Here is a 14,169-nt window from a genome sequence, read left to right as displayed (position 1 = left end):
CCACTAGATTTTTGTTTAAATGTTTGAAATAAATTTTATTGATTAAAATTAAAGGAAAATGATTTTCCCGAAAAGTCTAAAAAAGAAAGATTGGAAAGCTGCGAATTTTACGGTATTTTAAAATTTTATCTTATTATTTATGGATGGTTATTTAAGATTTAAAGTAGTAAGTAGTATTTATAGTTAAAATAAAAAAATTATAGGTTGCTCTCCCGATTTTTTACCAGAGATGTTTGGCGCTACAGTTTCTAAATTTGTCTCTTTTAGTTTCCATTTTTTCACATGAGGTTACATAAAGATTTTTGCTTTCGTAAGCACTATTATTAAGTAGTACCATAATATTAAAGAAAATTGATTTGTTGACTAAATATGTTAATATAAACTTTTCGTTTTAAAATCAGTTGCTCAATCAAAAAATTTGGTTACAACCTTAACTAATATCTTATATATTAAAAAATACAAATTTAAGAGTGAATAATAAAAATAGAAGTTTATAGTAGATGTTATTCAGACGACTTCAAAAGCCCAGATGCAGCAGAGAAACAAATAACAACCTTAAAATGTTTTTAAATGCCTGAAAGGCAGACAAAATTGCATGAAATTCCGGAAATAAAATAACTCCTTATCTGAATAATATAAAACTACCTGGAAAGGACAAGAAATAATTGTAATTTTTTGCACAAAATTGGAATTTTGCATTCAAGTAGCTGAAAAAGAGAGCAAATGCCTCGTGGACTGCGAATAAAAAATTAAAATATAATTTGAACTTTTTGTCAGAAATAGCAAATTACTGTATATTATGTACCTGGACGGAATAACAAATTATTCCAAATAGCTGTAAAATTGTGACTAACTTCCTAAAAGAGAGAGAGTGATTTAATCAACTACCTGTAAAAAATAGGAATGTAAATTGAACTTCAGAAACAGCAAATAATTTCGTAAAAGTGGGAAAAAGGACCATGAAACACAATAAATATTATAATTAAGAAAATTGGTTATTGAGCAATTTACAACCCAACGATTTTTAGGTTATTTTTGGTTGTTTAGGATGCTTACTTTAAATCTATTATATTAAAATAAAAAATGCCTTGGATCAATTTTGTAAAAAGAATGAAAATTTATGTTCTATATGGACGACGATTTTCCTATGCTTCTATGTACTTATGGATACTCCAGCGTTTTCAGATTGTAAATCAATTTTCTAAGTTTCATTCCTTATATGTATTTTAGTACAAAAAGGTTTCAGGTCAGGGAGTCTATTTTATTCAAAAAGTACTTTATTAGTAACTTGTGTTACCATCTCATACTATTTATATTAGGAAATAATTTATAAACAGGTTTTTTGTTGCACGAGTCGCAGGCGAGTGGGTTGGTTAGTGTTGAATTAGGTTGAATTGGGTTTTAGACATACCAGCCTTAATACTTTTAAATTTTTTTTATCAAATATGGGATCGTTATCTTTTTTAATAAAAAAAAAATATTTTCTAAAAAATATGTGTGAAAATAGAGCAATTAATATTATTAATATTTTTGTATTAGTAATACAAATTTTACTTCACAAACTATCGACTTTTAACTAAATTTTCTGGAATTTTGTCAAAAATGGCAACAGTGTAAAATGTCTTTGTGAAAAATTGACATATTAGGGAATTGTCACAATGGTATGTCTTGTAAATTATGTAATTTTGTAACATTTAGTAACTTGACGTATGAAAACAAAGTTGACAGAAGGAAAAGGTTGAAGGAAAGAAACGAAAAGTTATCACTTTAAATTATTTATTAATATATATGTATATATATTACAATCTAAGATAGATTTACAAAATATAATTTGCAATTGACAATATTTTTAACGATTTATAAAACTATTATTATAAAATTAACATGGGTCAAATTGCAAATTCTTGACATTTTACTCTACTCCAAGACAGGTGAGTCTAATTTTAAAGTTTTTTATTAATAATCCTAATATTATTATACTAAACGTTGTAGGCAGTTCTTCGAAGTTGAAATTATTATGCAATCCTACAGCTACATTAGATAACACCTTTAAATATATCGCTCTTGTTTTTAAAGAATATAAAGGTACACCATTGCTGGCAAAAAAAATGTTTTTAGGTTTTATTGGTGGGATAGTTCTGTACCCACAAGAATAAATGTTGTAAGAATTAAATGATGCTTGCATCTTATGTTAGTTAATTAAATACATCATGTGGGATCAAATGAAACTGAATTTTAGGAAGAACAGACGGGCAGTATGGACCCGGTATATACACAATTACAGTAATAGTTTGTGAATGGGTTCTCAGATTTTGCCTACATAAGAAGTTGAAAAGCATCGAAATTGGCATTAAAGGTATTAGGATACTTAAATAGAAATATAAATGTACGAGGCGGTAGAACATATTACTAATTTCTTTAAGTAAAAAAGTTAAAGATTATCAGATTTGTTTCCTAACTCTTGTACCGCTCTTCTCTTGCTACTTCTTCTCAATTTCGTAAATCCATCATATTAGCATCTCTCTCTATATTATCTTTCCACGTTTATCTAGGTCCTCTTGGCGACGTTTTTGCATGTGGTGTACATCTATAAATAGTCCCTATATCCCTATTTACCGCTCTAATTACATGCAAGTCTTCTGGGTCTTATGGTGTAAGTGATCCATGGTTGTTTAGTCATTTACCTTACTTCACCACACCTGCATTTTCTTAAAATTTTAATCTCAAAAGCGAGTAGCCTTTCTTGTTCTCTAATAGTCATGGTCTACGCTATAAAAAATTAAATTATGTGTTAAAAAATACTACTAGATGCATAAAAACTACCTACTAATTTTCAGAAAAATATCTACAGAGATGTCAAATTTATCGTGAAAAATAAGATTTTTTTTGATCTTGCTTATTTTGAGGCCTTCTACAACCCCTATAAGTTTGTCCAACTAATTATGAAAAACACCCTGTATATTTTATTTTCCAATAAATCATAATTATTACTCAATGAAACAAAATTATAAAATAACGATGTGAACTATTGGCAAAAGTCATATCTTGTAAACATTCAATAAAATTATTAAACAAAAACTTAATAATGTACTCTAAAAAGCGTTACAATAATAAAAGTATGCTCTCTGCAATATCTAAGATAATATTTAATTACTAACCTAGTCCATATTTTCTTCCGTCGTTGGTTTGTCGACACTACTGGATATTCGTATTTCGACAAGGATTTTTTTCCATTTTCGAGCCCTGACATGTTACGAAAGTTCCGTAATACCTTAGAAAGTTGATCTAAGGAAATGTCAGTGCGTAGTTTTGTAGAAAATTACTGAAAGCTTGACAGGTAGGTATTTGTGAAGTTTAATATTGGCGTAGAGAATTTCATAGGGATCAAATGGAGCTAGGGCGAACGTTTTTATATATCAGTTTTTTATTACTGTCTTTGATAAAGAATTTAAAGAATGTATTTATTACTTGTTTATCAATATTATAACTGTCACTGTCCTTCCTGAGGCATCACAAGCTTCACAGGTATCATTAATAATATAACCACTTAGAAGCGTAAAATCAAGGCCACACACATGATTTTCACAATTTAATATTAATTTTAGTAATTTATTGCAAATATACTTACTAGTTTTACTTAATTTTTGCGTTACCTTGTTGCCATATATTTTTGCGGGGATTATACGTATATGCGAGGTATATTAAAAATTGTACCGTATTTACTTAACATACACCTCCTGTTTTCATCATTTTAACTTTAATAAATTGATTTAATTCTATTGAACTTATAAGCTTCATATTTAAACCCCGGAAACACCTATCTGCCATAAGCCACCCTTAATTGGTAAACTTATAATTTATTATACATTATATTTTGTTTTCTGTAAGACTTTATCAATTTTACCTTAAAATCTTAAGATCTCTTCTTAAGCTTAATTTCCAAAGAATTTTATTATGTGACAAAACATATTTTCTTGCAATAACAAAGACTTAATATTCTAGCGGAAATTCTGCTACAATCTTCGCGAAGTTCTTATCTGAAATTGTGCAGTTTTGCCGTAACATTCTTTCGCTTCTCGACAACTTCCCGGTTTTAAGCTAAGCGAGGTTTTAAGGATTAGCAGGTAAAGTTAAAAGTTTTTGACACAAACTTTCAAACAATGTAACCGGGCTTTTCTCTGCGGACTTCTTTAAGAAATTTGCCTGTTTTTTGTCACTGTTTACCTTTTTTTAAGGCTTAACTTCTTCGGGTTTAATTGTTTTTCCGTCATCCATTTTGATGGTTTATCTTAAAGGACTTAAAAGTTTTATTTAAACTAGTAGACGCAATAGTACTAAATATTAACTGTTATTAATAGTTTCTGGCTTCTGGAGTCAAAAAAAGGTAGACAAAGTAAAATAGTAAAAAAAGCGTACACAGTAACAAACAGAATACACATAAATACACTTAAAATCTTTGTTCAATAAAATACATACATAGGTTTAGTGCATAAACTCTTTCCAGCAATAGTGATTTCATAGCCATGCGAAATGCGGGAATCAGAATTATAGAGCTTTTAGCTTGTACCATGAGGTTTCTGACTATGAGGTTGGAAGATAAAAATTATGCTTCCCATTCCTAAGTGAGAATTGTGAGATAGCCTTTTTGGAATTGGTTATAGATGCTTGCGAATTAAGCACACGGACTCAAATATGACTAAAAAAAACGAGTTATGAGTTAATTAATTGCCTGCCTACATTTCAAAATTATAGGGTAAAAGACTTGTGCATTTACCATTGCATATATTTTATTTATTTGACATTCAATTTAAACTTCACATCAATTGTAACTTTTTTGACCTAAAGCGTAACATTTTTGGTAGTTTGCAACAAATAACATAGATATTTTTCGTGAACAGTTTTTTTCATCATAATCCAAAGGTCATTTGAATCCTAAAAATGCCGATTTTAAATTGTACAATACTTTTTCTTGTTTTTATCAATTTTTAAATTTCTGGGATTTTTTCCAAATTTTTCTGGAAAACAGATGCAGAAACATAAAATATCCCTTACCAATTATTTCCGTGAATTCAACATTTTCATAAAAAATACAACGCATTTTAAATTTCTTGAAATATTGTATTTATTTTTTGTTTAAAAAGATGGATTTCTTACCGTTTCCGAGACAGAAATCTATATTGATATCACTTAAAACAGATACCTTATATATTTTACTTTCTTAGGAAAGTAAAATATATAAGGTATCTTAGGAATAAAATCTTAGTTATAAATAAACTATAAAAACAAAATTAATCGGATTAAAATTTTACTCCAAGAGGCAAGGAATCGCAGTTTCGCAAAATTGACTAGAAACCGCCTCTGTTTGGATGCACAAATGACGTCAAAGCAGTAGCTGTTCTTAGGCAACTATTTGCAAAGCTGACTGTATTTAAAAATAATAAAGTTTGTCCCTCTTATCCTAATGAAGATTTCAAAGTAAATCTCATTCTCTTGCAGAAAAACACTTTTTCATTAAAATTAAGGCAAACGACCTAAAATGCGCGCCGTTTCAAAACAATTTATTTAAAGAAGTCTTAAAGCTGGATTAGCAAGACCACCACGCGCCTGTTTAGGATGAGATAATTAGTCTTGACAAGGGCTCTGGGCCTTTTTAAAAGTTCAGGGGCAAATTAGGTTAAATGAAATAATAAGCCTTTGTACCTCTAAGTGGTATTTACGTCTGCGCAAAAGATCTTTTAGAAAATGTAAAAGTATAATTTTAAATATTAGTCATTAAATCAATATTAGTGATATTATTAAGACATCCATAGGACAGACTAATAGAACAAGTATAATTTGTGAAGGATTATTTGAAATTGCAAAAAACTCATATGGCTCTTAAAGGTTTATTAATTTAAGAAAACTGGAAATTCATGAAAAAAGCAATTTTAGAATTTAAACAGGTGACTTTGCATCAAAAAATTTCTTTTTAAGATAATTAGGTGAAAAAATGTAAGTTGCATTAAAATAAAACAAGTTCACACCTAAAGAACGGAAAAAGCTGATAAAATGATTTTTTTTAATCATCCTGAGAGCGCAATGTGCCATGACGATTAACTGAATGTTCACGTAGAACTTCTATAGATTATTGAACTTTACATCAAACATTATACAGATGTTCTAAACCATCTGTGAATATTTCAAAAACATAGTGAGAAAAATGAGTGGGAAAGGATTTGTGTCAGTAATTTGAATATTCCTGAAACATTGTATTGGATCATACAATGAATTAATCGTTACATTTTCTAGTACTTATCCCTATTCTCTGTGAAGATCTGGTATCTATAGACTAGTTCAACTGGAACCATGTTAACTTGGGAATTATAAACATCGAAATCCTTGTAAAGAAAAACAAAAAAATTAAAAAAGAATATAATGATAATTTGAGATACTGGTGAACTTTTTTATCCTAGAATAATTCATATTCAACTTACAGATATGGTATAATCTTTCTGAACATTCCATGGACAGCTTTAAAGAAATATTCTGGGAACGTTCACTCAACGCTTACAATAATCAAACATTAATATAATATTAGTACTAAGAGAGTACAACAGCTCGCAAAATCCTATAACAACTTTGAAAATTACCTGCATATTTGGTTTTGTTCGCGAAACATTACTTTAACTATCTAGGCTTTAGTTCTGTTTGAAAGACTGGTATTGCCAAACTATAGTTGCCAGGGAGATTGGTAATTAATGTATCGCTTATCATATTTCCATTACGTAGCAGCTTGCTCTCAAACAGCTATGCACTATCTATACAATAATTAGAGTAACATTAACGAAAATTTCAATTACACGGAGACAAATTACCAACGGTTCAGAGGACACGACGCTCCCGGCTCCCGCTTAATTCAATTTAAAACGGAAAACGCTTCCTGCACCGCTCGAATTTTGCCTTTTCTGCTTGGCGGAACCGGGTGTCGACTAGAGTCAAGTCTCAAGCGAAATAGAGATTATCTCTGCCAGTTATTAGTCAAAGTCTATTCTGTACCTAAGACGACCCCGGCTGCGAATGAAGCCGTAATCTTGTGCTATTTTGGTTTAAATTATCATAAGGGAGGGTTTATTTGTTACAGAAAGGTACAGAAGATATGCAATTCTCTGTAAGAGACATTTCGGTTAAATAGTCCTTACAGAACTAATGGAAACCGAGAAGAAATAACTTTTTATATTATATATTACATGCCAAGGGATGAAAGGTAGCGGTTCCTGACAACTGGAAAGTCTGTTACATAAAACAAAACAAGGGTCAACAAAGTCACTAACAAAATGCGGTAGAAAGTAACTTTTGCCATGGGTTAGAAGATTTGGCCAAATATTTTTTATTTGGGATACCTGGGCAATAATTAAGTTTAGCCTTTACAAGCTGAACCTTTCTCTTTAAAATATTTACAAAATTATATAGTTACAAGTATATAAGGACTGCTATTTATATCCCGAGTTTGGTAATGAAAGGACAGTAATTTTCCTTTCGAAGTATTCTTCATGAGCAATCGACTTTTTTATACGTGAATTAGAACAGTTGATTCATTTGATTCATTTTATATGGAGTATATTATATTAGATTTACGTTAGTATTGTCTTGTAATTAATATCATGGTTTTTGGTTAAATTGAGAAACTCCTGAAGAGTCCTGAAAAAAACGCACAATGCACAATCGCATTTTTAAATGCTTTTTATATATATCACACAGTCTCCTCTAAAGAGAATTTTCTAAAATATCTAAATGTATTTTGCTCGTTTTATAGTGCCATTTTATTGCTTGCATTGCACAGTAATTATTTTGCTAATATCAGGAGTATCAGATAGTGACTATATTGTTTAGTTAATTGTTAATTAATTGTTTGGAAACTGCATATTTTAAATAAAAATTAAATTATGCCAAGCGTAAAAACATAACGGTGTTTTAAAAAAATCAAAATGTTGGTGGTTGCGCCCTCTATGACATAATTTTAAAAAAAGGTTAATTTTATGATTTGTCATATAAAAAAGACTCATTGGCTAAATTTTGTTAAAAACGAAAAACCAAAATTACGTTAAGTTTATCACCCTGTGTCTTAGTTGTCTTCTTAGTTGTATTATTTTGCAGTGCAAGCAGATTAAATTATGTTCGATAAATTAAAACTCCATTTCAAAAAATAAATGAGTTATTAATATAGAGTATTATTACAACCTATCTACTCTTATCAAGTATTAAGTTTTCTTTCCTATTTTCAGATGCTTGCAGAATGAATAGCAAGGAGGTAGAAGAAGGAATATGTGAACAAAGTCCAAAGATTGCGCGGGTATGAAACCGATTGCAGGTCAAAAAGTCAGGCGCCAACCCTATATTTGTGTTCTGTGCGCCAACATATAACTTTGAATCAAAAATCATAATATATTTTTCAATTTTTGTAGTTGCTTGTATCCTTATATAAATGTTTGTACCAAAATATTCGTTCTACTGCAATTTTTATTCTTCCTATCAAAAACTTATCTACGTCCCTGTCATACGTAAACCTCCTTAATCTGCAATCAAATTTTCTTTCCCAGTAATAACTTGTCGGAATTGCGGAAATTACGTTTAAAGGGCAATTTGTGGCTTTTATTACGTTTGGTACGTCTCGGTTTTAGTTATTAAAAATGCCGAGTTTTAACAAATTTTTTATTGGGTTCGGATGAATAAAAATATTATTTTATCACTTTCCCAATAAAAAACTCGTAAAAAAAGCAGATCCTTGCGAAAAAAATGGTGAAAGAGAAAAAAACTAGCTTTCCTACAGTGTTAATTACTTATAAATAGAAGCTAAATAAAGTATTTAGTAAATACAAGTAACAAAAAATGCATTAAATAACTGACTAGGAACAACTAACTAATTAGAACTTTGTAAGCAAAAAATACATCTAAGAATATTGATTTGGTGCTACGGATGCCTGATTATAAAAGAATGTTCTAATACTGTCCTGAAATAAGATATATAAAGTCCTAGTCCTATAACATGAATGACAATTAAAGATCAGGATGTATCACTGCTGTAAATATAAATAAACTTAAGTGACCTGCTAAAATAAATTAAACCATATTTAGTAAAGTTCACTGATTCATATGTGTCCATATTCAATAATATGGTCTTTTGTAAGTTCATCCATCAAATCTCGTGTGTCTTCAGCACTGGTATACGGTTTCATATCATCTACAAAAAGCAGCTTAGTAAAAGACAGGTTGCCAAGATTATTTATAAATTCAATAGGCCTTGGCGAAGAATTAGAGGAGTTCTAGTTTCTAATTAAAGTTCTCTATTGAATACTCAGGGTTCAAGATCAGGAAATAACTTTTAGTTCTGACTTTCTCAACAACACTAACTTTCCGACTATATTTATTCGGTTTTTATTTGATTTTGTAAATAAGGCAAGGAATATTATGCCGGCTCTAGACTGTGTAACAAAACAAGTTATATGACAAAGTTATACAACAAATTTGTTGTACAATTATGTTTTATAACTTGTTATAAAATATCGGAGATATCCAGATTATATGTAACAAATCAAATCTAAAAAAATGAGTACGTTTTACTAACTAGACATACTGACAGAAGACAATAATAATTGTGATGGTAGCTTTGAACACTTAAAACCTCTAAGGATGACAAGTTTTGATTTTGAATACCTATTAATAAAAATTGAATAAATCAAACGGGCGATAAAATAGGCATAAAAGACACGAAATTTCGAGATGCTATATCTGTAGAAGAATGGCGGTTATGTCGAGATTCTTAGCATGTGAAGAGTCCTACCAGAGTTTGAGCTTATTCAAATTTTCTAAACAGAGTATTTGGAATATTGTGCCAAAAGTCTGCCACGCTCTCATCGACTGTTTAAGGAACAAAATTAAAATATATAGACTCTTCTAAACCTTTTTATTCATTGAATCCAAATTAGAGCAAATCAGGACAATTTCAGAAGGTTTTGGTGTAAACTTTAATTCATTCTTACTCACGTAAATTTTTTTCTTTTAAAAATAAAATCATTTAGCAAATAGTCCAGTTTGTTATTATATGGTGCATCAGCTCCATCGCCACTCCTCCCTTTTTTTAACATCTGCTGGAACTGCCCAATAAGCATAAGCCTTCTTTTTTCAACTTCAAATGAAAAATCAGTGAGTCCAAAGAGTTCTGGCAACACTAAACCTAAACGCCCCTGTTCTGTTAAATAACGCAAGTGTGGATAGTCGCAGCGTGTTATAAAACAAAGCTTTACAACTTTGTTTGATCTTTACCGACATCTAATTGATAACATCCTATGAAGCAGGAAAATTGTTGTCTAACATTGTGTTATATAACTTTTTTACTTGAACTTTGTTATTTCACGTGTTTTGTTACATAGTGTGGACAAGGCTTTAGACACCAAAAAAAAAACCTACTCAGAAACTGTCCTAGCCAAACTCAGGCTTGTAATATATTGAGCAGGTTGCCATCTATCTTGAATTAAACTAAGTTCTTCAAACGTTTCCTGTATTTTTGTTAGCTTCAAAAATCACAAAGAGAGGACGCCACACATCAATTAAATTTAACAGAATTCTATAACTTCAGTTAAATCGAAGCAAATGCTTCAGATGTTTGATCACAGATCGGCAATTAACTTTTGTTCAGTTATTTTTTTAAATTATGAAATTATTCATTCATAGACAGGCCAATCTTCTATATTGTATTAATATGTAAATTAGTATTAATAAATACCACTGAAAAGTATTTTAAACTTATGTAATTCTAATTTTCACAATTACCAATTAAAACAAATCTGGATATTTCACAATATTTGATATTTCTAATAAAGAAAAAAAAACAGATAACACTTTTATATAGTAGATTTTTATTGAAGTGCACTAAACTAAAAAATATATATTTACAAAATAATCTTAGTCAATAAGAAACACATCAAACATTCTATCATCATTCACCCTTTTATAAGTTTATAAAATAAAATATTAGGAACCTATACATACACTTGATATAAAATAAACATGAAATCAAAATCTGTGCAATTAAATAAAAGTAGAGCAGTGTAAAAAAATATTAAAAAAATATACTAAAATTAAAAATCTGCATCTGTAGTAAAAACATTATCATGTCCATTTCCTGTAACTCCAACCTTCTGATACTCTCCAACTTTTTTTTCAAAGAAATTCGTCTTACCCTCAGTGGAGATGATATTCATAAAATCAAATGGGTTTGTTACACTGTAAATTTTCTCACATCCGAGTTCCATAAGAAGCCGGTCAGCAACAAACTCAATATACTGACACATAAGGTTACAATTCATTCCAATTAAGCTGACAGGAAGAGCATCAGATAAAAATTCCTGCTCAATAACTACAGCATCTTTAATAATATTGGTCACCCTTTCTTTTGAAGGTTTTTGAACTAGGTATGAAAACAGCAAACAAGCAAAATCACAATGTAGACCTTCATCTCTTGAAATTAGTTCATTTGAGAAGGTCAAACCGGGCATAAGTCCCCTTTTTTTCAACCAAAAGATAGCTGCAAAGCTCCCACTGAAGAAAATACCCTCAACTGCAGCAAAAGCCACCAACCTTTCACCGAAAGTAGAAGTTTTCGAGCTAATCCACTTCATTGCCCAGTCAGCCTTCTTTTTCACAGCAGGCAAAGTTTCTACTGCATTAAACAAAAAGTCCTTCTCTTTGGGATCACTGATATATGTCTCAATTAACATACTGTACATTTCAGAGTGGATATTTTCAATAGCAATCTGAAAACCATAGAAACACCTTGCTTCAGTAACCTGAACCTCTTGACTGAACCTTTCGACAAGATTTTCATTAACAATACCATCGGAAGCAGCAAAAAAGGCCAACACATGCGAAATAAAGTGTCTTTCATTGTCCGTTAGTCTTGCCCAATGTTGCAAGTCCTGGGACAAATCAACTTCCTCTGTGGTCCAGAATGATGCTTCGGCTTTCTTGTATTTTTCCCAAATATCTGGGTACTCAATGGGAAAAATGACAAATCTCCTGGGATTTTCTCGAAGTAGAGGCTCTAACTCAGGATCAAACTCCTTGTAATCGTCACCATCTTGAATGGGTGCTCCAGATGTGTTGATTTCCTTCTGGATAATATTTGACTTGCTGGGAGAAAGCACCATCTTGTTAACTCTGATGTTCAGTTCATTATTGTAATTTTCTTTGTTGCAGAGAGACATTGTGAAGCTGAAAAAAAACGTGACTTGTAAGTAATTAACCCTGAAATGAGTCACTATATATTGGCAGGAAAAGAGCATAAAACGGCTTATATTCAAGCAGGATTTTCTTTAAATTGATGTGAAATTCGTGGTAATTCGTATACATTCAATAGAATACATGAAAAGCCTCTGAATTAATTGAGTTTGTTCAATGCAAGTCCTGTGCTCAAATGTAGTTTTATAGTGCAAGTTTATAGGTCAGCATTTATTGCATAATCAATACTACATAGCTTAACGTACCTTTTAAAATGTTTTTGCTGAAAAATCTGCCTTATTACCACAAATTCTGCATAAAAAAGGGGTTCACAACCTGGTTGACTCAAAGTGTAAACAAAAATTGTGCGGCAAAAGTCTCCCCATTGGCTTTATATGTCGATTCATTAAACTTCTTGTATCAGTTTTGACATGTTCCGATTTAGATGTGTCTCTTTTTAGCGCATGTGGCTCATATAGGTCTAATCTTGTTATTGGTTCATTGAATGGAAAATTACGGGATTGTCATTGAAACGAACGAGGTTCCATTTGGCGCCAAGAATATTATCTTTGGTTAGGTTTCACGTATTTTGCCTAAAAATTGTTTATTCGTGGAAAAAATTATACTCTTATATTACTTTTAAATTGTTTTATTCAAAATGACTAAATTCTCTTTTACTACAAGTAAATTAAAGTATTTCGACTTAGGTGGGTCTTTTGATTTTAAGAATCGAAAATTAAGAACTGCCTCTAGACATCTGCCGGTCAATTAGAGAATTAATTTATTATATTGAGCTAAGAATCTGCATTTTTTTGTGTCGCCATCTGCTAGGTTATTGCTTTTTATTGGTGAAATATATTACTGGGGTAACCTAAAGTGTTTGAATAATACGTATGTTCCATATAAATATCTTATTTTCAGAGGTTCTGGTAACAGTAAGTCAAATTTTCTTTTATAACATGTAAATTGATAGGTAGCGTCCGACTTTATCGAGAAGTACGAGAACGCAGCATATGTCATTTGCTAGCCACCTAATTATAATCGGAGCTCCCTATTATTTAATCGATATAATGCCCATATCTATACAGACATTACATACAGGGTGTTCCACCGCCAGGCAGGACATAAGAAATCCCATGTAATTTCTAATAGGGTCAACTATTGGCTCTCCCAATTATAAACAAGATAACTTTTAATTTTGTAGGTTTGCCCGTTTAGAAGTTATTGGCGAAAATTTTGTATTTTTTGTCGCCTCGTACCAGGGTTGCCAGGTGTGGCGCATTTGCGCCAAAGTGGCGCTTTTAAATTTCAAATGGCGTGTAAAATTTTGGTACATGCGCCGGGCGCCTAAAGTGGCGCTTTTGTATTTTGTATCGTGCACCTTAATTGTAAACTAGTCAAAAGAAGCATTGGTTTTGGTTGGTTCTTAATACTATTAATTTCATAAACAAATCCAACTACCAAAAGGGATCGTCTGCCATTCGCCTTTGCATGAGCGTGAGCGTAAAGTGGGCTTTAGCACTACAGTATCAAATTTCTAAAATGATTTATTCTACAGTGCGAACGTAAAGGTTGGAATAAATTCATTTAAAATTCAGGGGTATGTTCAAAAAAAAAACGCTCGGACATGTCGATTTTTATTTTTAACTGCGGGTTTTCTTACTATAATTTTATGTATACAGGGTGGCCCAAAAATAAGTTACGGTCATCAACGTAATTTTTTTAAATGTAAACACCTATTTTTTATTTTAGATTTAGGTTCTACATCAAATTCTAAGTATATTTCATGTACCATGTCCTATACCTAAACTCGACCGTTGACGATTGAACACAATAAAAGGCTATTTTTGGAAGAGTTATTTATATCAAGCAAGAATACATAAAAATATTTTAATTAATTTATTAAGTGTTGAAAAT

The 14,169-nt window shown here is 30.8% G+C and overlaps 1 protein-coding gene and 1 long non-coding RNA gene across 2 annotated transcripts; one reads left to right on the top strand and one right to left on the bottom strand.

Moving 5' to 3' along the window:
- Positions 1-2,240: 2,240 nt before the first annotated feature.
- LOC126739876 (uncharacterized) lies at positions 2,241-8,440 on the top strand. The gene is made up of 2 exons (XR_007661719.1): positions 2,241-2,356; positions 8,262-8,440. It is a non-coding gene; the product is annotated as an uncharacterized LOC126739876 (long non-coding RNA).
- Positions 8,441-10,874: 2,434 nt separating this feature from the next.
- LOC126739840 (ribonucleoside-diphosphate reductase subunit M2 B) lies at positions 10,875-12,689 on the bottom strand. Its single transcript, XM_050445655.1, has 2 exons — positions 12,519-12,689; positions 10,875-12,246 (listed from the first exon to the last, which is right to left on the bottom strand). Exon 2 carries the CDS (start codon positions 12,237-12,239, stop codon positions 11,115-11,117), a length of 1,125 nt encoding a protein of 374 aa, XP_050301612.1. The 5' UTR covers positions 12,240-12,246; positions 12,519-12,689; the 3' UTR covers positions 10,875-11,114.
- Between the last annotated feature and the right edge of the window lie 1,480 nt (positions 12,690-14,169).

This window comes from Anthonomus grandis, chromosome 8 (genome assembly GCF_022605725.1).
Source record: "Anthonomus grandis grandis chromosome 8, icAntGran1.3, whole genome shotgun sequence".
Taxonomy (NCBI): domain Eukaryota; kingdom Metazoa; phylum Arthropoda; class Insecta; order Coleoptera; family Curculionidae; genus Anthonomus; species Anthonomus grandis.
The sequence above is the reverse complement of the archived record's forward strand: the minus strand, read 5'-3'. Positions and strand labels throughout refer to the sequence as shown.

Bases quoted from the DNA above. Each gene is read 5' to 3' on its own strand.
- LOC126739840 (XM_050445655.1), bottom strand. From the start codon at position 12,239: ATGTCTCTCTGCAACAAAGAAAATTACAATAATGAACTGAACATCAGA.